This window comes from Nyctereutes procyonoides, unplaced genomic scaffold (genome assembly GCF_905146905.1).
Source record: "Nyctereutes procyonoides isolate TBG_1078 unplaced genomic scaffold, NYPRO_anot_genome, whole genome shotgun sequence".
Classification (NCBI taxonomy): Eukaryota; Metazoa; Chordata; class Mammalia; order Carnivora; family Canidae; genus Nyctereutes; species Nyctereutes procyonoides.
In genome coordinates, this window is record NW_026575160.1 from 10,386,777 (window position 1) to 10,408,652 (window position 21,876).

Genomic DNA, 21,876 nt, shown 5'->3' on the forward strand with positions numbered 1-21,876 from the left:
CTGGTTACTTTTTCTTCTCTGCTGGACATTTAATTTGAAAAACTGTAGGGGATCCCTGGGTGGCGCAGCGGTTTGGCGCCTGCCTTTGGCCCAGGGCACGATCCTAGAGACCCGGGATCGAATCCCACATCGGGCTCCCGGTGCATGGAGCCTGCTTCTCCCTCTGCCTGTGTCTCTGCGCCTCTCTCTCTCCCTCTGTGACTATCATAAATAAATAAATAAAAAAAAAATTAAAAAAAAAAAAAAAAAAAAGAAAAACTGTAGAATGATGAAGTTTTTTTTTCCATCATGGAGTATTCATTTGTTTATTATTGAGCACCTATAGGATTACTTTAATCTAGTTTCAGGAACAAGGGATGATAAGTCCTTGTGTATGTGTGTAGAGGAGGTGGTAAATGTACTTTCAAGTAACTTTTACTTCTCTGGTGGATCTTTATGGGGTCTGGCACCCAACCATGGGAACCCAGGCTCTCTCCCATGACTTGGCAGGCACTAGTATCCAAGTTTTATCTTCCTATCTTCCCAGAGATAGTAAAAAACACTGTTTATCCCCTTAAGTACTTCTTCTAGAATCAGCCAACAACTTCAGGTAAGAAGGGCCCTAAGCTGGGATTGCTTTTGAGATTTTTATATTTTAAAAAGATGGTTTTCAGATTACCTAGTTGTCCATGGAAATTTTGATGTTAACTACATAGTTGCCATTACTGGAGATAGAACTCCTCCTCTACCTTATTTCTTACACTATAAAATAAGCTCCTTAGATGCAACATTTTGAGGAAAATCATGATAAACAGGTTGTTTAGCATTGCACACAGAAGCACAGCATATAGGGAAGGCTAATCTAAATCCAGATTCACACTGTCCAGTCTATGAGGAAGAATAGCTGCTTCTTTGGAGAAAAGAGCATCAACCTGGCACTAACCAACTATTTGTTCACCTTAAGGAATGACACCTAAGGATTGGTCCCTCCTGCCTGCAGACTGGGCTCTTAGCAGTCACAGTAATTAGGGTAGTCCTGACGAAAGGAGGGCAATATTGTTGAAGTCCATGTAAAGCCCCAATCTTTCCAGGATAGCCACTTTGTTCATAAGCTGATTGAACAAGGATTGGGATATCAAAAAAGATCTGCCAACATCTTCAGAATCAACTTGACCATCTGATTATTTAGTATCTCCTTCACAATAGGGCCTTTGTATTTATGTGGAAAACAATTATTCTTATAATCTGAGACAATTTTACATTTAGTTCCCAAATTTTATCATTCATGTTCCTATCTTACTACTTCATGTCCTTCATCAACTATGTCATAAGATGGTGGAGTCCTAGAAATCTCACCTTCTGTGCAAAGCAGACAAGAAGTACTACTTAGATTTATTTCTCTAGTGACTTCCTGAGTTTCTTTCCTTACTGCTCTCCATACCATCACTGAGTGGGGTTGTAGTACTACTGTCTACTTCTAGCTAATACCAGCATACTCTGCAGTACTGCTTGTATAATCAGGCTCAGTTTTTTCCTCCTCAGTTAACTGGGAAATATAGTATTCTTCCTACTATAAATATAGTTCATGGGTTTGCTTGCTTGCTCATTTGTTTTCTCCTTCTTTCAGACATCCTGCCTCATTAAATTCAACTTGATGGATGTAATTGGATATGGAAACAAGATTCTACACTAGAGTAGAATTGAAACAGAAGAGGAAGTGGGGACATGTTGTTTCTCAGGGTTATATTTTAAGAGATTTGGAGAAGAAATGTTAGTAAAAATTATAGCATGAGGGTGGGGGCAGGATAGAAGGAAAAGCATCTCAGCTAAATAAAAAGAGTAAAAGTTTTAAGATAAATGTGCTACAAACCTTCATTAGGCAGTAATGGACCTAGGATACAAAAGTTAAATATATTTGTAGCTTCCATAAAAGAAAGCAAATGAAACAAGAAGTGAGGATTTACAGTATTGAGGTTAAGTCTTTCCTACTTTACTTCCTGAATAGCATAGATACAAAGAAAAGAATAGAAGAAAAAAAATAAATTTCAAATGCTAACCCAGAAAAATCTTCAGGCTATTCATTACTTTAAATATTGAAAAATGATATATCGTAATCTGCCTCTCAAAAAACCTTTATGCAGATACACTGTAAAGAACCAAAGTAGTCAGGTTTTAAACTTTCACCTTTATCTCTGTGTGGATGTATGTTGGAGAATCAAAGGAGTTTCCCAGAATTCTCTTGAATAGAAGAGGAGCAACACAGATCTCTTATTTGTCACGCATTTCCTGGATTGAATTCACATTCTATTTAGCAAAACAAATCTTTATTTACTATTATGTAATAGATGTACTAAATTAACACACAGGGCAATAGTCCAGTGTGGAAGAGAGTAAGGAAATATAATCACAATGCATTGCAATGAGGATTATGTTAGAGCACTTACCAAGTAGGAACCAAGAATGTTATAGGAGTCAAGAAGCTCTAGAAGAAATCTTTGAGTTTTTTAGTAGAACCATAAGAAGTCACTAAGAGACATTATCAATATGCTGTATTTATAATATTGACTTACAATCTTTGAATAGGAAGAGAGAAACAGACCTGAAATCATTAGTATCAATATGACTTAGATAAAACTTTAGCTCACTTGTGTCAACATGATTTAGTTGTTTATTCCAGAAAATCTTTGCCTAGGACAGATAGGATTGTAAACAAAGCAAACAAAAAACCAAACAGAAACTGTCCGTAATTTTTTGTTTGCATAAAGAAATTCTGATAGGATGGAGACAATAATTTGCTTACCTGGGCAAACAGCTGGTTTATCAAACAATAGTTTATCAAGATTTTTCAAGGCCCTTGCTTACTGTGTCCACCAATCCAAAGTTAATTTCATTAACTTTGTCAAATCTGAGAAGTTTCCTCTCTTGACAGACCTACTTAAACCATCTGAGCACAGATCCCAAACCTCTAATATCTAATTTTCTAGTTCTGAGACACTGCTAAGCACATCAAAGCAGTGTACTCTCCTATTGTAAGTTTTCATACTTCGTTTTGCTTTTATTAATAAGATCTCTTCAAGAAGTTTGTCCTTTCTGAAACAACTTAAATGTCCATTGATATGGATGGATGGATTAGGAAAATGTATATAGCTGACTCTTGAACAACAGGGGTTAAGGGTGGTGACCCTCCATGCAGTTGAAAATCCCCATTCCAACTTTTGAATCCCCCCAAATTTAGCCTGTTGTTGACCACAAGTCTTACCAAAACATAAAAATCCATTAATACATAGTTTGTATGTTATATGTATTATGTACCATATTGTTACAATGAAGTAAGCTAGAGAAAATATTAAGGAAATCATAAGAAAAAATACATTTACAGTACCATATTTTTGGACAAAAATCTGCATAAAGGAGACCCATGCAGTTCAAACCTGTGTTGTTCAAAAAAATAAAAAAGAAAAGAAAAACCTGTGTTGTTCAAGGGCCAATTGCATATACAATGGAATAGTATTCAGCCATATGAAAGAAGGGAATTTTGCCATTTGCAGTAACATGGATGGATCCTGAGGGCATTATGCTAAGTGAAATTAAGTCAGAAGGTGGGGATGAAAAAGGGTGGGCAAAGTGGGTAAACGGGGCCAAAAGGTACAAACTCCAGGGATAAAATAAATAAACTCTGTGGATATAATGTACAGTATGATGACTATACTTAATAATACTCTACTACACACTTGAAAATTGCTAACATTGAGTAAATCTTATCACAAGAGAAAAAATATTGTAACTATGTATGGTGATGGATGTTAACTAGACTTTTGGTGACCATCTCTCAATATACACAAGTATTTAGCCATTATGTTACAGGTGAAACTAATTTAACATTATATGTCAATTATACCTCAATTTAAAACTTAATCGATTATTTTTTTTAAAAGAAGTTTGTCTTTTCTAACTACAAACCACTACCAGACATACAAAAATAATCAATTCATTGCTATCAGCTATTAGGCCAAATGTTAAGTTAGTATGAGAATTAACTGATGAACTTGTTAGAAATATAGGTTTCCATACTTCACGCTTCACAGTGATTCTGATTTAGGGGGATTAGCACAAGGTCCAGGAATCTCTATTTTTAAAAGTGCCAGTTTTTTCTTAATGTAGGCTATACTTTGATCATGCTTAGAAAAATAATGCTTTTCTCCCTGCATACCAGCAAACATATGTTTGTGTACATGTGTATATTATATATTATACATATACACACATACATTATATACATATTACATGTTATATATACTATATATGTATATAGAAACATACAAAAATAACGCTCATATTAAATGTTCTGCATACTTTTTATGAAAATGGGATCATACACATACATACACATATATATGACATTTTTTCAGGGAACATTATATAGTCTTTCTGAATCATCACATACAGATTTGCATTGTTTTTAATAGCTACATCTTATTCCACTATATGCATGTACCATAATTTATTCTCCTCTATTAATGGCCATTTAGATTCCCTTTTTTGTTTCGTTTGTTTTTGCTATTATAATGCTGCAATGAATACCTTTATGCATTTATGCTAAAATTTCTATAGAATATAAAGAATGGAAGGACATAGAAGAGTAGTATTGCTAGGTCAGAGGGTATGTACACCTTAAAATTTGATAGATCTTGCTGAATTGCTCACCAACTTAGCTGCACTAATTGTCCTGCCAATTATCTTGGAGACTAATGTTTTTCCCACACCTATATAATACTAATATCAATCTCTTTCATCTTTATCTACCTGGCAGGTAAATAAATAAATAAATAAATAAATAAATAAATAAATAAAATCTTAACTTGCTTTTTACCATGTTTTTAATAGAATAAACAGCATTCAGTTTACCACTGAAATATAATTATCTAAAGTTCTACAAAATATGTAACTCATCTGAATTAGCCCGTGCTTCTGGTATAATAAATAACCCATCAATCGCTCATGACCCATGGAGCTCATTTTCTTTTGGATAGACACCAATAGACCTATTGTACTTCCTATCTCTGAGCAAGGTAAAACATAAAGCCAGAAATGAGATGTCTTTGTCCTATGGCTTACTCCCAAAAGTTCTCAATGGCTCACCTCACCTAAGTCTTCCTCCTTTACTTTCTTCCTCCACATCATGACTTTTGCAAAAATTTATGATGACATTTTTTAATGAGTAAAACGATCTGGAAAAAATATTTTTTCAGTTTTTATTTTCAATAAAACAAAAGGCAACACTGCTGTATAAAGTATTGCATATGAACAACATTTACACAAATATACAAAACTTCAAAAAGCTAAACTCCAGTTTATTTCCATAGCCTTAAAAAGGTAGGGAGCACATAAAAATATGCAAAGTCATAGTTTATTCTTCAGGAATGTAAACTCTAGGAATACAATTAGAAACAAGTATATTTACTATGAAAAGATTAGTATCACTATATGATTAGAAGATAAGAGGTACACAAAAAACTCCACATTAGAGGAAGCAAAGGTATGCAAAATAAGATCTTGAGTTTACTAATAGAAACTTCATATCAAGACACAAGTACTCTAGAACTCTACTATTAAAAAAACACACAAAAACATCTTCCAAAATGTTCACTGCTAGTCTCTTTAGATATGCACAAATTACAAAGTACAGAAGACAACATATTTATGTTCTGATAAAGAATTTAACAAAATTAAACATAAATGTGAATAACTCAAAGCACTGAGTATAATTTTACTAAGCAACTAATCTAAAAGTATAAATTCATGCTAATTAAAGAAATAGTGAGTTTTTATTTTTCATCCAAAGGTTGGGTTGATACTATTTTACATTAATTTCTATCTACAATGCTTAATTTATATACCCATCAAATTATTATCCTTCTTTTAAATGGCTTTTTTAAAAACATTTTTTCAGTCACATTATTTACCATAGATTCCTTGATGTGCTTCCCTTTAATAAAGTGTAAATTTATTGTGCCTATAGACTCAAATGTTAAACAGCCTTATTTTAAATATTTGTTTAAAATTATGTTTCAGAGTACATTTTTTCTCTTATAATTTAAATGTAAAAGTTTTAACATTTTAATTTTTTCTTCCCAAATAGGCATAATCCCTTAAAACTGAGATTGTTTTTATCTATTTTGGTTTAAAAAATATATTTCCCTTTAATTCAACTTGTTTTTATGTAGGTAATGTTTGCTAAGCAGTTGATTCATAATTGAAAATGGCCATGAAATATTGCTTTTTCAAAACAAATTGTCATCATTTAAGGACTGAGGATTTCTACCCCTCAAGTCTACAGAGCTGCCTTAAAAAGTTCCATGGTGGTGTACAAGGGATTCCAGGGTGCTCAACTGTCCTGGATCCTCTTGAAAATTCTACTTTGTTTCTCTCCCTACTTCATTCCAAAGGCAAATGCTGGGGCCCAGCTTCAATAGAATATCCCAGTAGTTGGGTATTTGAAGAGTAAGAGGTTGGGTAATTTCAAGAACCTCTAATGGCTTAAACTGTGGAATGGAACTACAATTTCTGTTCAGATCTTTCGAAGTATGGGGTATAAGGACCCATTCTGGGGCAGAATTCTTCTTGTGGTAAAGGGTATTATTCTGGATATGTAGGAGATCTGTGACCAAATGGCTACATCTAGGATTTTCATAAGAAAACAACCTACAAATATGACTTCAACTCAATATGGAAAGATGAATGGGAAGAGAGTAAAGGGATTAGCATTATCCAATATTAATAATTGCTATAAAAATTTTCAAATGTATAATCCTCACTTGAAACAGTATCAAAGGTACTATAAAATAATTTTACTGTTAACATAGCTTTGCATCCCAGAAAATCAACTGTTACAAATTATTTGAAGCAAAAATTCAGATCCACTCCACTAAGTAAGCCTTCAGAGTTTTTAAAAGAATATACACATGCAGATTTGTTCTGCATTGTATAAAAGGGTGGTACCCTTTTCATTAAAATTGTAGGCATCTGTAGCTGATTCCATTTATAGTTAACAAGAAAAATATAAAATGTTACATTTTATTGTAAAAATAAATGAAAATCATTAAAAATTTAGAATTAAAGAATCTAATAAGTATCATGGGCACTATTAAAAAATTCATTGGCTGTTAAAAACAATGAAGATTACGATATTTAGTACCTAACATACTTGATCTAGGATTGTGAGACACTGAGAATTCTAAATATTAGGTAATTTGTACTTTGATACTCTCTTCTCAGACTTTAACGTGCATAAAAATCACTTGATGATCTTGTTAAAAAGCAGACTATGATTCAATAGATCGAAAGAGGCTCTGAAATTCTACATTTTTAACAAGATGCCCTAGTGATGCCAACTACTACTGGTCCTCAGACCATAGGAGAAGCAATGATCTAGAATAATACCAAAATGAAGATCATTACAGCAGTTGATCATTAAAATCTGATCTCTCATTTGTGCTAGCTGTTTCCTCAATCTTATTCTACAAGTTTCCTAAGCACTTTAACTTGCTTAAAATGTCAATCTTCTAAATTAGTTCTTAAGACTATCAATACTATTAGTAGCTACATGCTTAGGGGAAATTCTTTGTTAAAGGATTACAAAAAGACAATAGGAAATTCACAGTGACATTTTAAAATATTTTTTAATTATTTATTTATTTATTTATGATAGTCACAGAGAGAGAGAGAGAGAGAGAGAGGCAGAGACAGGCAGAGGGAGAAGCAGGCTCCACGTACCGGGAGTCCGACATGGGATTTGATCCCGGGTCTCCAGGATCGTGCCCTGGGCCAAAGGCAGGCGCCAAACCGCTGCGCCACCCAGGGATCCCCTTAAAATATTTTAAATTGTACACAGGATTCCTGTTAAATCAATACAGTTTCAACTTTCACTGCCTAGTTGTCTTTTTTTTTAAACTATTAGAATATATACCAATAGATCTTATTCCATTTCTATTACTGGAACTAAAAACCTCAAATTCACTTATATTAAAAACCATATTCTATTCAGAATTAATGAATAAAAACTAGTTCATGCTTTTTTTAAGAACTAGATTTAAAATGGTAGCCAAAGCAGTTACGGTCAAAATTACATTCATGGTGTATGATTTAGTACTCCTCAGGACATACAAATTTTTTACATTTGAGCTCTGCACAAGCAGGCACAAAATGAAAACTAGTATGTTCTGTGTGACCACAGCTAGGGACTGGGAATAAGGAAACTACTGTGTACTAACAGTGAAAAAGACAAAGAGGGGATGTCCTAGGTCTTCCTTCCTAATCAACTTACTCTCATCCTCATTCTTGCTTTCTCTCTCTCTCCCTCTGACTTATTAGTTAAGTATACTTAATTTACAGAGAACCTCAACCATAGCCAAAATGACCACCACTAGCAAACACCAAACTTTTATGTCTATCTAGAGGTCACATGGTTCTCCATAGTACATACTGGTTTGTTTAGCTTCTGCCATTTTGCCTTTTTAATTTTTATTTTTTGGTTGGGGGCAACTACATTGATTATTCTATCATAACAATATTTAAAATAGGCCTGTTCACAAACAAAACTTTTTTTTCACATTTTATAATTTTAAGAACACAAATACAAATAACCTAAATTACTTAATATATAAATGTCCTTTGTCCATATTTCTCTATATTTTCTTTTATGACATTTTATAAACAAAAAATTTACCTAATATCCTTCATTTTCCAACAAACAATTCAGTATTATATAGTTGACATTGGTATCTTGAGAGCTGTGTTGCACGATTTTCAATGATTTCCAGGAAGTCGTCAATGATGTGTGCTTTGAATTATAGGTAAACAACCTACCTAGGGTTTCCAAAGTCAAGGAGCAGGGAAAGTCAGCTTTATAGCTTATTACATTTTAGAATTGAAGGGGATTTTCACCTCCTAAATCCAGATCAAATACTTCAAAACTACACATCTACTAGCAATCTTTTAATATAAAAATGTTCCAAAGATAACAACAGAAATTCCTCTACCTAACCCTTGGAATTATAGAATTAGTCTAAGTACTGAGTTAGTAGGCATTTTCCAGTGCTTCATATAAATAATTCCACTAATCTGAAGGATAATCTGATTATAAACATTTTTATCAGGCACTTTTCATAAACATCATTTTTGTTTTTTTCATGTGCCTGTTTTTCAGACTGCTATGCTTCACATCAGCTGTTGATTTCCCAGAGCTGTACCTTTGCCTCCTTCTTTCAAAAACAGTTCCCATACATGGAGATTCCCTTTGACTCTAAAGGCCAAAGACACAACCACCAAAGTAGGAGTTATTAAAAAATAAGAACTCACAACCTCTCATGAAATGTAACCAATCTGACCAATTTGCCAAAATGTACTGTTACACTGACAATCTTAGGGCAACAAAAACAAATAAGAAAGGAAAAAAAAAACTCAAATCAAGAGGGGAAAACATACCCAAGAAATAACAGAACCATATTTCAACTTACTGCAACCTACACATTATTCCCTTCATAATCAAGGTAGCCTTCAGAACTTAAGACATCAGGGCTCTTGTCTGGAATAGGGATGACAGACCCTGGGCTCTTTCAATAAAGAAGGAAAGTCGTATCTCTAGATCCACTGGTCAGGTGGGAAAACTATTACAAATTAATCTGTGGACAGAGTAATGCTAATACTAGGAGGTCTCTGCTGACCTGATTGATGCTTCAATGGAAGTTCAGTCCTTTCAGAAACGTAAATAAGCTTTTCTTCTTGGAGACTACAAGCAGAAAACCTATTGGCATCTGTCCCAGGCCCACAGCCAACCGCAGATGATGGATTATGTGGGACTGTGACACCACTGACTTGTTCAAAGGATTTACTGAACACAGTTGCAGCAGTCTTAGCCAAACCATGGCTACAAGGTTTAGGGAGAGATTGGCTGGTAGTTAATGTCAGTCTCTTCAAAGAGAGAAGCTCAAGATTCTCACTCTGGGCTCTTTGAGTTTGTTTTCGGGCAAAGTGATCTTTGCAAGACTCCCCTGTAGTTTCTTTTTCTTTTCCTCCAGTTTTGCTTCCTGCTGAGCGTCTCTGAGTCTTTCCTACACTTGTCTTGTTACTAGAATTGTTACTACTGTTTGATAAACCAGACTGGCTAGTACTAGATGCAGCCCTGGAATAAAATCCCTCGTCAACTTCAGATATCTCCATCAGTTCTTCTTGACCTGTTAATTCCGTATTTCCTAGACAAAGAAATAACAAAGATTAATTAATATCAAGTATTTTAAGTAATTCTTGTTTCACGATTAATACCAAATCAATTATAAACTTTAGCATAATTACATAAAGTAACAGATTATAGACCAAAATTAGATAAATCAAAACATTCTATAAAACATAAAAAATAGTTCATTGTAATTAAATAAGAGTAATTTAGGGTATATTAAACAAAAAGCATGCCATAAACCACCCCCACCCCGACCCGTGTTTTTAGAAAGAGTTCTCTTACATGCAAAAGATCAGAAATAATTAGGAAAAATACCAAACAGTTAAACTAGGGATAAACTCTTCCCCGGTAGCAAAGCAGTATAAAATCAAAGCTCTTACCAAGGAACTTTAAAAAACAAATAGTGTTAAAATATTTTAAAGATTTTTTTTAAAGGTTGCATTCTACATTCTAGATTATTTTACTTAGATTAAAAAAAATAGACCATAACTATCATGAGCTCAAACTTGTTAAAATTCTATAAACATTATCCTTCAAATCAAAGATGGCAAAAATACAAAGATAAAAAATAATTTCAGATCTCAAAACATAAGCAGAATATTATTTTGGAAGTAATTTTCTGCCTTAGTTTTCACAACAATTTACTCAGAGAAAATATAGGTACAACCATTCCAAAGAGCATTAGATCATTGAGAAATTGTGGTGCATAATTCATGCATTTTGATTATTAGATGACATGCAAAATTTTGTGATTGTGCAACTGTTGCTTAAGACATGCAGCAGTGGTCCTTTGCCATGAGATACCTTGGAGGGCAGCTAGAAAGTGCTCTGCTAAAACTGCACTCTGCCAGGTGAGTTTATTCCATCCTCCATCATTTTTCTTACAGATTTTTGCCTCCTGATCTCTGGCAAGCCTTTGCTCTCAGTTCTAGGATCTGTGGCTGTTTCCTGCACACCCTGTATATGTTGAGCATCAATGTCTCCTAGTGTTCTGCCTTTTTCCCCATTCCCGGTTCTCTCTCCGGCCACATTTGTGACACTAATCTCAGGAATGACAAGGATGCCCAATTCAGTAGTATCATTACTGTTGTCAGGTTGCTCTAGAATTGAAGATGATAAGACAAAATGATGGCTGAAAACAAAACAAAATAAAAATGCAAAACAAGAAAAACAAAAGACCCAAAACAAAAACTGGATGACTGAATGTTATGGATTAAGTCAAATATCTGCACTGTAGAAATTTCTATAATTTACATCACTCTGACAGTATTGGAGACAAGTAGGGTCACATTCTATAATTTTAAATGACAGTGAAAAAACTCACAGAGCATCAATTCATGTTCTGCACATTTTTCACACACATATTTGACACAGACCATGAAACAGAAATTTTTTAATAAATTAAAATAGAATTTCTATTGTTTTAAAGATAACATCGTGACCATTGAACTTAGGTCAAGCCTTGGGCAAATGTTCCAGGATGTACAGCCAAAACTCTAGCTCTTGTCAACATTAGGAACCAAAACACTTAGGAATTCCCCTCACATATTTAAAATTCTATTTTTTTATTAGATTACACAGAGATTGACTTAATAAACTACAATACTGGGAAAATGATTATTCATTCATAATATCATGGTTAGCAATGCTGCAAGTACAGTTTTTGTCTAACACACCAATCATTGTGTGTATTGGCAAATATTAATGCAGCTGTGACACAATTAAATAGTCTACTCCTTCAGATTCATACTCATACCATAAATTTAGGCCAGCTTGTAATAGTTCATTACTAAACTGGAGAAAAATTAAAATGGACTTGGAAAAATAAAAAAGGACCAACTTCGCTGTTGGTCCTTTATTCTGAAAACAGCCATTGTAATCAAAACAAAAGAATGAAAGTCCTAAATAGTTATTACTTGTAGGTATTTTTTCGGTATCTTAAACCACAAAGCGTGGTTTTATTTAAAGTTGTCAAGGAAATATCTGTAATAAATGGGAAAAAAAACATGAATATATCTACCTTTGGTCAGTAATGAAAATTAAAGTTCAAAACAACATAAGACTATGTAAAACAGTATATATCTTAAAAAATGTAGAACACAAATCTGCTTGAGAGACATTACCTACTACTTTCAAATGTTTCTCATGATAGGATTATCAAGGTCTTACTCATGGTGCTAAAGCATGTGTAACAGTAATAGGTTGTAAAAGAATGGAGGTCAGAGCCACACACTCCTAAGGATCTCAAGCTTTGCTACAAATTAGTATCACCTGGTAATCTTTAAGAACTACTGATACCTGGCTCTCACCCTAGACATTCTGATTTAATTAGTATGAGGTATGACCCACACACTGGGATTTTTAAAAGTTCCCAGTGACTAATGTGCAGCAAATTTTGGGAACCACTGCTCTATTCAAATTCTTTCAAATTTTGAAAACTTAATGCAAAAGTTATTATGAACGCCCTGGGTATTCTATACCCAGCAGCAATATGCACTTCAGGAGGCCCTCAAAGCTGCATGTTGCCCTGGACTGGTGGGCCAATGTGCTGGTATAATAATTTTCCATTTACTAGTGCTTCATAAACCTTTGACTGAAGGTTCTTGAAATGAAATGTTTACTTCCTAAACAGGCCAAAGCATGTTGGTGAGGTAGTATCACCTCTAATAAAGGTTAAATGAGATTAAAAAGTTCCAACAAGGCCTACTTCCCCTTGCTAACAGCTGTCTTCAAAGTGAGGGCAAGTAAATATCTAACTGAGATAAATGCCAGAGGCCACTGGAACTGAGAGTAAAATCACCATGGCATTGTTGGGTGACAAGCAAGACTTGTCCATTTACCTTACAGAAGCAAATTTCACAAAAGATCTACTAAAGGAACCATCTTGCTCCCCCAAAAAATGATAAGCTGCAGAAATTATCCAGACATAGCAAAGCCAATGAACATAAAAAATAAGCATAGGTGGCCTAATAGAAAACAACACTACTTACACTGAATGGTACTAAACAGTTTTTTTTAAAGCATTCGTATATATTCTTCAATTATATTCTCTGAATTAGGCAATGACTCCCATTTACAGACAAGGAAACCGAAGTTTAGAAAGAGCTAATAACTATTCAGTGGGTAGGCTAAACAGTAAAATCTCTTGACTTCAAATGCCCATTCTAACATATTACAAAATCTAACTCTGCAATTCATTAAAGTCCATTTGAGTTAAATATACTCTAACATCCCTCAATTAGGTTTAACTTATTTGCTTAGATTCCTGGTCTTCTCATAGAGAGCAAATAATTTATTTTGGCTGAATAGAGAGCAAGAGCAGATAGAAGTGGGCAAGAAAACTTAAACAGGCCAATAACTCTCAAGGTTAGTTCTTCATTTTTTTAAACTTGGCTTATTTTTAAAAAGACATCAGTGAAAATCATCAATTTAAAATGGTGCTGCAATGATGAAAATTTTGTGAGAAAAACTAGAAAATGACAAGAGGAATAATATATAAAGCAGTACTAGGCAATGGGTTTGCCAGCCACATGTCTGGGATGGATACTGGTCAAGATCTGTAGCTACAAAAACAATGATATTAAAATTTTTTAAACTATTAAAATAAATGGCAAGTAGAAAAACGAGATTATGTTTTTCCACAGGTACAAATTTTTGATTAATTTATGTAATGTTATCACTCAAAACGGTAAAAGTGGCAAATTTTAAACTGCTTATTAAGGTAATTTTGTCAGAAGAAAAGCATGTAATTCTGTATAGAGCTAGAAAGAACAAATATAATTTTCAGGAAAATTATGAAATGAAGATAACTATATGACTCAAACATTTGTTACATGATATTGTTCTCTATTATTTTTCCAACTTTTTCCCCTATATGTGACCCAATCTCCCTGCACACATCTTCTTACTGGTCTTGCTATTCCAACTAGGCCTGGGATGTTCTTCCCTACATAGCTACCTACATGGCTCACCTCCTTTCAGATTTTTCTCAGAAATTTCCTTCTCAGTGAAACCTTACCTGATCATCCTATTGAGTTTCAATATCCTCCATATTTCATATACTCTATTCCTTACCTTGTTTCTTCTAAGCGCCTAATTATTCTCTAAACTACAATTATTTCTCTATCTTGTCCACTAGACATCAGTTCCACAAGGGCAGGGATTTTCTGGTCACTCTTGCATACCTAATACCTGAAAAAAGTAGCTTGTATATAGTAGGTGCCCAATAAATATTTGTCTGATAAATTAAATGAATCTCCTGTTACATGGTGAAATTATTAAAATAAATGAAGGTGAGAAGACATGAGAAAGGTAATCTAGGGGGAAGCCCTGGTGGCTCAGTGGTTTAGCACCGCCTTCAGCCTGGGGTGTGGTCCTGGAGACCTGGGATCGAGTCCCACATCAGGCTCCCTGCATGGAGCCTGCTTCTCCCTCTGTCTGTGTCTCTGCCTCTCTCTCCTTCTGTGTCTCTCATGAATAAATAAATAAAAAATCTTAAAAAAAAAAAAAAGAAAGGTAATCTAGGAATGTGCTACTTGACTAGGTAAAAAGGGAAATATACTATACAGTTTATACTAATAACAAGTTTTAGATGTCAGAGAAAGTAAAGTCTCTTTGTTTTGGAAAAGTAAAGTAGCCACCTCCAAATTCAGGTTTAGTAAAATGCTTAATAATGCCATATATATTTAAATCTACAGTTCTTTTATTATGCTATCCTCTGGATAACATAGCTAAGGAGAAGAAGTGAATCTTTCTTTAAAAAAATTACAAGAGATGTTGTAAGGTAATATAAATGTATAAGAAAATAGAATCTGTTCAAAAGCCTCAAACTTAAATCTATGCAAAAGATGTCATAGTTGTTTTATACCTATAAAAAACAATACTTACATTTGACTTCAAATAATTCGAAAAGTTCAAAAAAGATCCAAAGAGAAACGTCTCAGAGAATATTTTATTTGTATGACCTTTATAAACAGGTAAACTTCTCTCCACACAGAGAAATTAGGAGAGTTAAAGAATACTTTTAATAGACTTTTCCAAATTGGTTCTCAAAGGCACTCAAATCATTTCTCCCTATAAAACTTCTTCTGGCTTTGAGAAAAAAAAAAAAAGGTAAAACAAATTGCAAATATCATTAAAACTGATCATGAAAAGTTGTGATTTCCTTCATATGTAATTTTATAATCCCAAATATCTATTCCATTACTCATGAAACTTCTTATTCTAGCTATTCTTGCTTTTTTTTTTTCTTTTTATGGCTACCTTATTTGCTAAAAGTGACAACAGTAAAGGAATAATTTATTTATTCATAGAATTTACACAGCTCTGTATTCAGACTACTCTGTAAATCTAAAGGAATCTGGTTATGACCCAAGGCACTTACTTACAAATTCCCTTATGAAATTAATAAAATAAGCGAAAGCTTTAAAAAAATTAATCTAATCCTTAAATGTCTGCATCATACAATACTGACATTATGAAAAGTATTTTAGAGTAACTCTAAAAGAAAGTGATACACATTCCTTTACAATTTATAAGATATAAATTTTTTAAATGTCATAATATACCTGAACAACTCCATACTTTTAATCCAATCAGTTTATGTTTATAATTTATCCTATTCGGTGGAAGAAAAATCCTATCTATATTCATTAAGCTATTCATTGCAGTGTTATCTATAATAGCAAAAAGTTAGAAACAAATTATTTGGCATAATAAGGGATTAAGTAAACGATGGAATATCAACTCAATGTGGTACTATGTAGCCTTTAAAACAATTGGATTTATTAGGAGAATTTAGGAAAATGTTTGACAATGTTAACTGAACAAAAATAGAACATCAGAACGTTTTAAATAGAACACAACTATGAAAAAGACATATACATATGGGAAAAACCTTTAAAATGATAATTCTTTAACTACTGGGATTATAAGTGAGTACCCCTCTACCCAGTTTACTACCATGTTACACCGGTTTTCAAAAAAAGAAGGAATGAATTGCTCAATCTCTATTATAAATTTATCATTTTTCACTCATTCAGGCATTCAGCTCCTATTTATTGAGCACCTATTATATGCCAGACATTGTTTTAGGTGCTGGGGATACAATGGCCAACCAGACAAAAACCCTGCTCTCACAGAGCTTACACTGCAGTATGGGAATTAAGGAAACAACAGAATTTTAGATAGTGGAAAATGTGATGAAGGAAATAAGTATATTGGGAAAGAGTAGGAAGCGTGGTAAGAAGGAAAGTCTTTAGATTGGTGGTCTGGGGACACCATTTTGAGGAATGGACATTTGAGCTGCGATTTGAATGATGATAAATCACTGGCTATTCAAGGATGTGGAAGAAGACAGTTCAAGCTGCCACCTACTCATCATTTAAATTTTGGCTCAGTTACTCAAATTGGGAGGACAAAGCCCCTAAAATGGAAATTCCTCGGTGTGTTGAAGAGTTAGAAAGGTGAGAGAGGTCTTCCAGTGGGGTCAAAGCAATAGGCAAGATATCATATGACTAGGGCCACCTATGCCAAAGCACGGAGCTTGGATTTCATTCTGATTGCAATGGGCAGCCACTGACAGGAATATAGATAAGACTGTGTGTATTTTATTAGCATTTATCAACAGAAAACATATTTGTGTAAGACAATATTGAGCATGAAGTGTGCCCTGGGTTAGAAAAAACAACAACATTATAACAATCTACAACCTGGGCCAGGAATTTGTAAAGCAGCTTAGAGGCAATCAAAGCTGCCACAGAAACACAAAGTAAGGACCCTGAAGTTAAAGGGCTGTACTCTGAGCAAGGATGTTAACAAACACTAAGACTTAGATATACAGGTCCTGAAGCCAGAAGTAGACTTTCCAGGCAAGAAAAGAGCAGCCTGGGGCACAAAGAAAAACACAATAAAACATACTGGGTTAGGAGCTATTCCCAATTTTCTTAAGTAAAGATCAGTCAAGTCTTTAGCTTTTGTTGTGTATATAACAAATGATACAGTGCTTATTGAGGTGGGTGTAGTCACTCTCAATAACTTCTTTTGTCATCTTTATTAAGTCTCAGGTTAAAAAAAAAAATCCCTTTGAGATCTGCAACATATGGATGCTGTTGGACCAGGTGAATCCTTCCTGATGATTAAAGATCCTCATGACCAGATAGATCAAAAACAGGTAAGCAAGATCTCTTACAAAAATACCTACAAAAACTTATTTCTTCCTCTGTGTGCAATGTCTAACAAATGCTCCTAAAAAGGTAGTGCTCAAGGTAGGTGCTCAATGACAAGGTACATTAAATAATAAATTCCTTAACTATAGCAAAAACTCCTCTCCTCCTCATGAGGCCTCCTTAATAATAATAAATTCCTTAACTATAGCAAAAACTCCTCTCCTCCTCATGAGGCCTCCTTAATAAAAAATGTAGAACACAATAATTTACAAATAAGTGTTTTTGCCTCATAAGACCAATAATTCTGAAATATTTTGCTTCTCTGTGTAGAAAAGTATTTTATTTAATCTAGAAATAAACTAAGATTTTTTTGTTGTTGTTTTCTTCTAAAGTTGGCTAAGCCAGGATTCTGAGACTTTCCTCTTTAATGTTTATATGTGTTAATTGGACAACATGATATTTTAGCTCTGGTTAACAGGTCCTTTTTCTTTGAGTCATCTAATATTTCCTAATATTTTATTTTGTCCTACATGAGTATCAAGTTCCATATCAAGACTGCCAGTTAAAAAAAAAAAAAGACTGCCAGTTAAAATTCATGTGATGCTAACTTTGGTCAAAAGGAAATGCTTATTTTTGGTTCAAATGTTTTATCATCTATATTGGGAAAGGAAAATTTGTTCCTCAAATAGCATTTTAGAATCTGAAAATAATGAAGCGTCTCAAAATGATACTAAAAACATTTAAACCTTTTTATAAAACTGCCAGATAACTTTTTCTAAATCTTCTTAACAAGACAACTTTTAAAATAAAAACATTAGCATTATACATTTCTATTTGTAGGTGTGAATTTCCAATAGCCAATCGTTAAAAGTTTGCCACATTTGAGTTTAAAATTATTATTTCTGTGTTTTTTCTTTAAAAAAAAAGATTTTTATTTATTTATTCATGAGAGACACAGAAAGAGAGGCAGAGACACAGGCAGAGGAAAGAGAAGCAGGATCCATGCAAGAAGCCTGATGTAGGGACTCGATCCTGGGAATCTGGGATCACACCCTGAGCCAAAAGCAGATACTCAACCGCTGAGCCACCCAGGCATCCCGATTTCTGTGTTTTTTCAAAATGCTTTTGTAACTATTAGCAATTTTCTCAAATAAATGCTTTTCTTATAAAGTCATAAAATCAGATTCACAAAATAAATGTTTCAAGATTTATGACATTCATCTGTGGAATCTAGGAAAAGACTACCTCAAGGGTTTTGAAATATTTACATATAATTATTTTTTAAAATATTTAACTGAAATATACCTCTTATAATTATTCATATTTATTCAACAGTTGGAAAGTTAATGTTCTGTTTCATCAATATGTTATTATATAATAAACTTATTAACATTTTCTAAATCAATAATCAATAATTTCTAAATCAATAAATTATTTTCCAACATGAACTGCATCTTTTTCTTCTGTTCTTTTTCTTTTCTCATCTAATAAGTTAGTACTAAACCATTCAGCAAATTAATCACATTTTTCATTATTTTTTTTTTACATTTTTCATTATTTTTAAAAAACATAATTACAGGTCTCATTGAACTCTGATAACAGAGTTCATTTAAATTTAAATAATCATTTAAATAATCATTTAAATTTATTTAAATATCTTGGCATCCATTCAATAGAAACTTAATATTAAAAATGCAATAAAACTGCTATAATAACATGAAACTTCCCTTTCTTTAATCTATGTAAATTGTATTTTGATTTTTCACTGAAACATTTCATATAATCAATTAAATACTCTAAAATTCCCAGGGTACTTATTTTGTATTATTATGCTGAAGATGTAAAAAATATACATAGTTCTCATTTTTATTTCTTTTTCACTACTTAACACTTTGTAATCTTGGATCCCCTAAGTCAAAATAATGAAATATAATGTTATAAAAATAAACCATTTAACATATGCCAGGACCAAAAGTAGGGCAAAATTCAAAGGATCTAGTTTATAAATATTGTTATTATTGATGCTTACCTGTTGCAAACAGGTAAATATGAGAAATCCAATCTAATGGATTCAATCTATTCTATTTTCACATTAATTTGGGATTAAGTGAGATAACAGGTATTAAAACAACCTTCCAAAAAAAAACTTAAAAAAAAAATAAAACAACCTTCCAAAAAGTCCTGATTATAATGGTAATATAAATGTTAGATTAGGGTACTATATTTCAGGTCTACAAAAATTACAAAAAAATTATTAAATTGAATGTTACTGTTATATAACACATGTTTACTTCTGTGTCTGATACTAACTCAGACTAAATGTTCATCTCAAACTGAGAAAATCCAAACTATAAATTTCAAAAACATCATTTTATGAGAAAGATCAATCGCAGGATCATTCACTAGCTAATAAAAACTTATCAAGAATACAGTTATGGTATAGCTAATAAAACAAAGTAAATAGTTCTTGATGAGTTAACAATCAGCCTTTATGTAATGCTTTCAAGCATACCAAATGCTTTTCACTTACTTGCCTCATTATCTTTTTTTTTTTAATTTTTTTTTTTTTATTTATGATAGAGAGAGAGAGAGAGAGAGAGAGGCAGAGTCACAGGCAGAGGGAGAAGCAGGCTCCATGCACCGGGAGCCCGATGTGGGACTCGATCCCGGGTCTCCAGGATCGCGCCCTGGGCCAAAGGCAGGCGCCAAACCGCTGCGCCACCCAGGGATCCCTTTTTTTTTTCTTTTTTTTTTTTTAATTTTTTTTTATTTTTTTATTTATTTATGATAGTCAGAGAGAGAGAGAGAGACTTGCCTCATTATCTAACAAATAAATGCACAGGTAGAAAGAATGGTGGGCAGTAATAAAGAATTGAGATTTCATTAGATAAGCCTTTTTATTAGATAACCAGTTGGCAAAAATTACAAGCACTCATTATTTGCAACCATAATTTAATTAGGGGGCTTTTACAGAACAAAGGGGTGGCATTTTAAAAGAAAGGAGAAAAGTTGATTACCTTGTTCCAAATATAGGTAATTCTTTATAAAGTGGAAGAAGAAGAATGAGTCATAATAGTGGCAGTAATAGGGAGACAGACCAAAAAAAAAAAAAAGCAATTAAATTTGCTCTGGAAGAGGAGAGGGAATGAAAAAACTACAAAGAAATAAACAAGTATAGATTGTATAGTAGAATCTTGAAGTAGTAAAGAATCATTCAGGGATTTAAGAAAAAGTGCTATAGCTGAAATGGTAAATGATGAAGATCGCTTTTAGAAGTAACATTTAAGAATGACTATAGAACTGAAGCATAATTGTAGAGAAATATTTTCTGTTTTCCTTTTAGCTAGTTCTATTTATTTTTTAAAGGAAATAAATATTTAATACAATTGCCTTTTGGTTATTAATTTTAAAAATTAATAAATTATCTAATTATTTTATCTTCTTTTTCTTATCCGAATTTTCACTTTGATTCTTGCTATGGTCATAATCTATTCATTCCTCCCTTACCTTAATGCTTTTCAAATGCTTATTCTATTATTAACCTTTCCTAGGTACATCTTACCTTCAAATTGTACCTTCTAAATAGCCTTCAATCTCTAGATGGTCTGAAAATCTAGGTTTAAAATAGAGACACAAATGTGGGACGCCTGGGTGGCTTAGTGGCTGGGTGTCTGCCTTTGGCTCAGGGCATGATCCTGAGTCCTGAGATCGAGTCCTACGTCAGGTTCCCTGGGGAAGCCTGTTTCTCCTTCTGCCTATGTCTCTGCCTCTGTGTGTCTCTCATGAATAAATAAATAAAATCTTTAAATAAAAAAATTAAAAATATACACTAAATGAAACAGTGTGCTTAAAATAATTAACAATATGTAAATAAAACTACTAATTCTGAAATTATGATCCTTAGAAATTAAAAGCAGCAGTTCTACATTGTAATTTCACTTTCCGAACATAATACATATTGGCATGGAATTATAAAGTCATTAAACTTTTCTCAGAAATTTATATACAAAGTTTAAAAAGTTTGAAAACACAAGTTAAGCCATGTCAGTACAATATTAAGATAATCAAGTAAGAAGGAAAATTAGGCAAACATACTAATTGTCAAATATGTCTTTAATATCTCAATAGAAACCAACCTTTCTTTAAAAGCCACCCTTTTTAGTTGATATGAGGATACACTTTCTAGTCAAAATTAAAATTACAGGACCTTACAAATATAACTTTCTGGTGCAGGGTGTTGATATTGGAGGAGGACATATGTGTGTATGGGAGGGGTATGGTCTGAGGGTCCATTCAATTTTGCTGTGAACCTAAATCTGCTCTAAAAAATAAAGCCTACTCTTATTATCAAATAATAAATAGAGGGCCAAGCAAATAAAACTGGTCAAAATACAATCCTAGAAAACTGGGTTGTTATTCAATAGTAACAAGACCATGACAAGGATTAAATGTTCTGAAATGTGTGGAAGTGTTAAAGCTATTAATTTTTTACCTTCT

General features: G+C 33.0%; 1 protein-coding gene across 4 annotated transcripts in view; it reads right to left on the reverse strand.

Moving 5' to 3' along the window:
• Positions 1-5,217: 5,217 nt before the first annotated feature.
• The window catches only part of HYCC1 (hyccin PI4KA lipid kinase complex subunit 1), a 97,552-nt gene continuing 80,893 nt past the window's right edge, over positions 5,218-21,876 (reverse strand). For 3 of the 4 annotated variants that reach the window (XM_055314698.1, XM_055314696.1, XM_055314697.1), the window contains one exon: positions 5,218-10,229. In XM_055314698.1, coding sequence (XP_055170673.1) covers positions 9,655-10,229 — 575 coding nt within the window. In that variant the 3' untranslated portion in view covers positions 5,218-9,654. Of the gene's footprint in view, positions 10,230-11,017; positions 11,314-21,876 lie in introns of all 4 variants that reach the window. The other variant, XM_055314699.1, reaches the window with a different exon arrangement.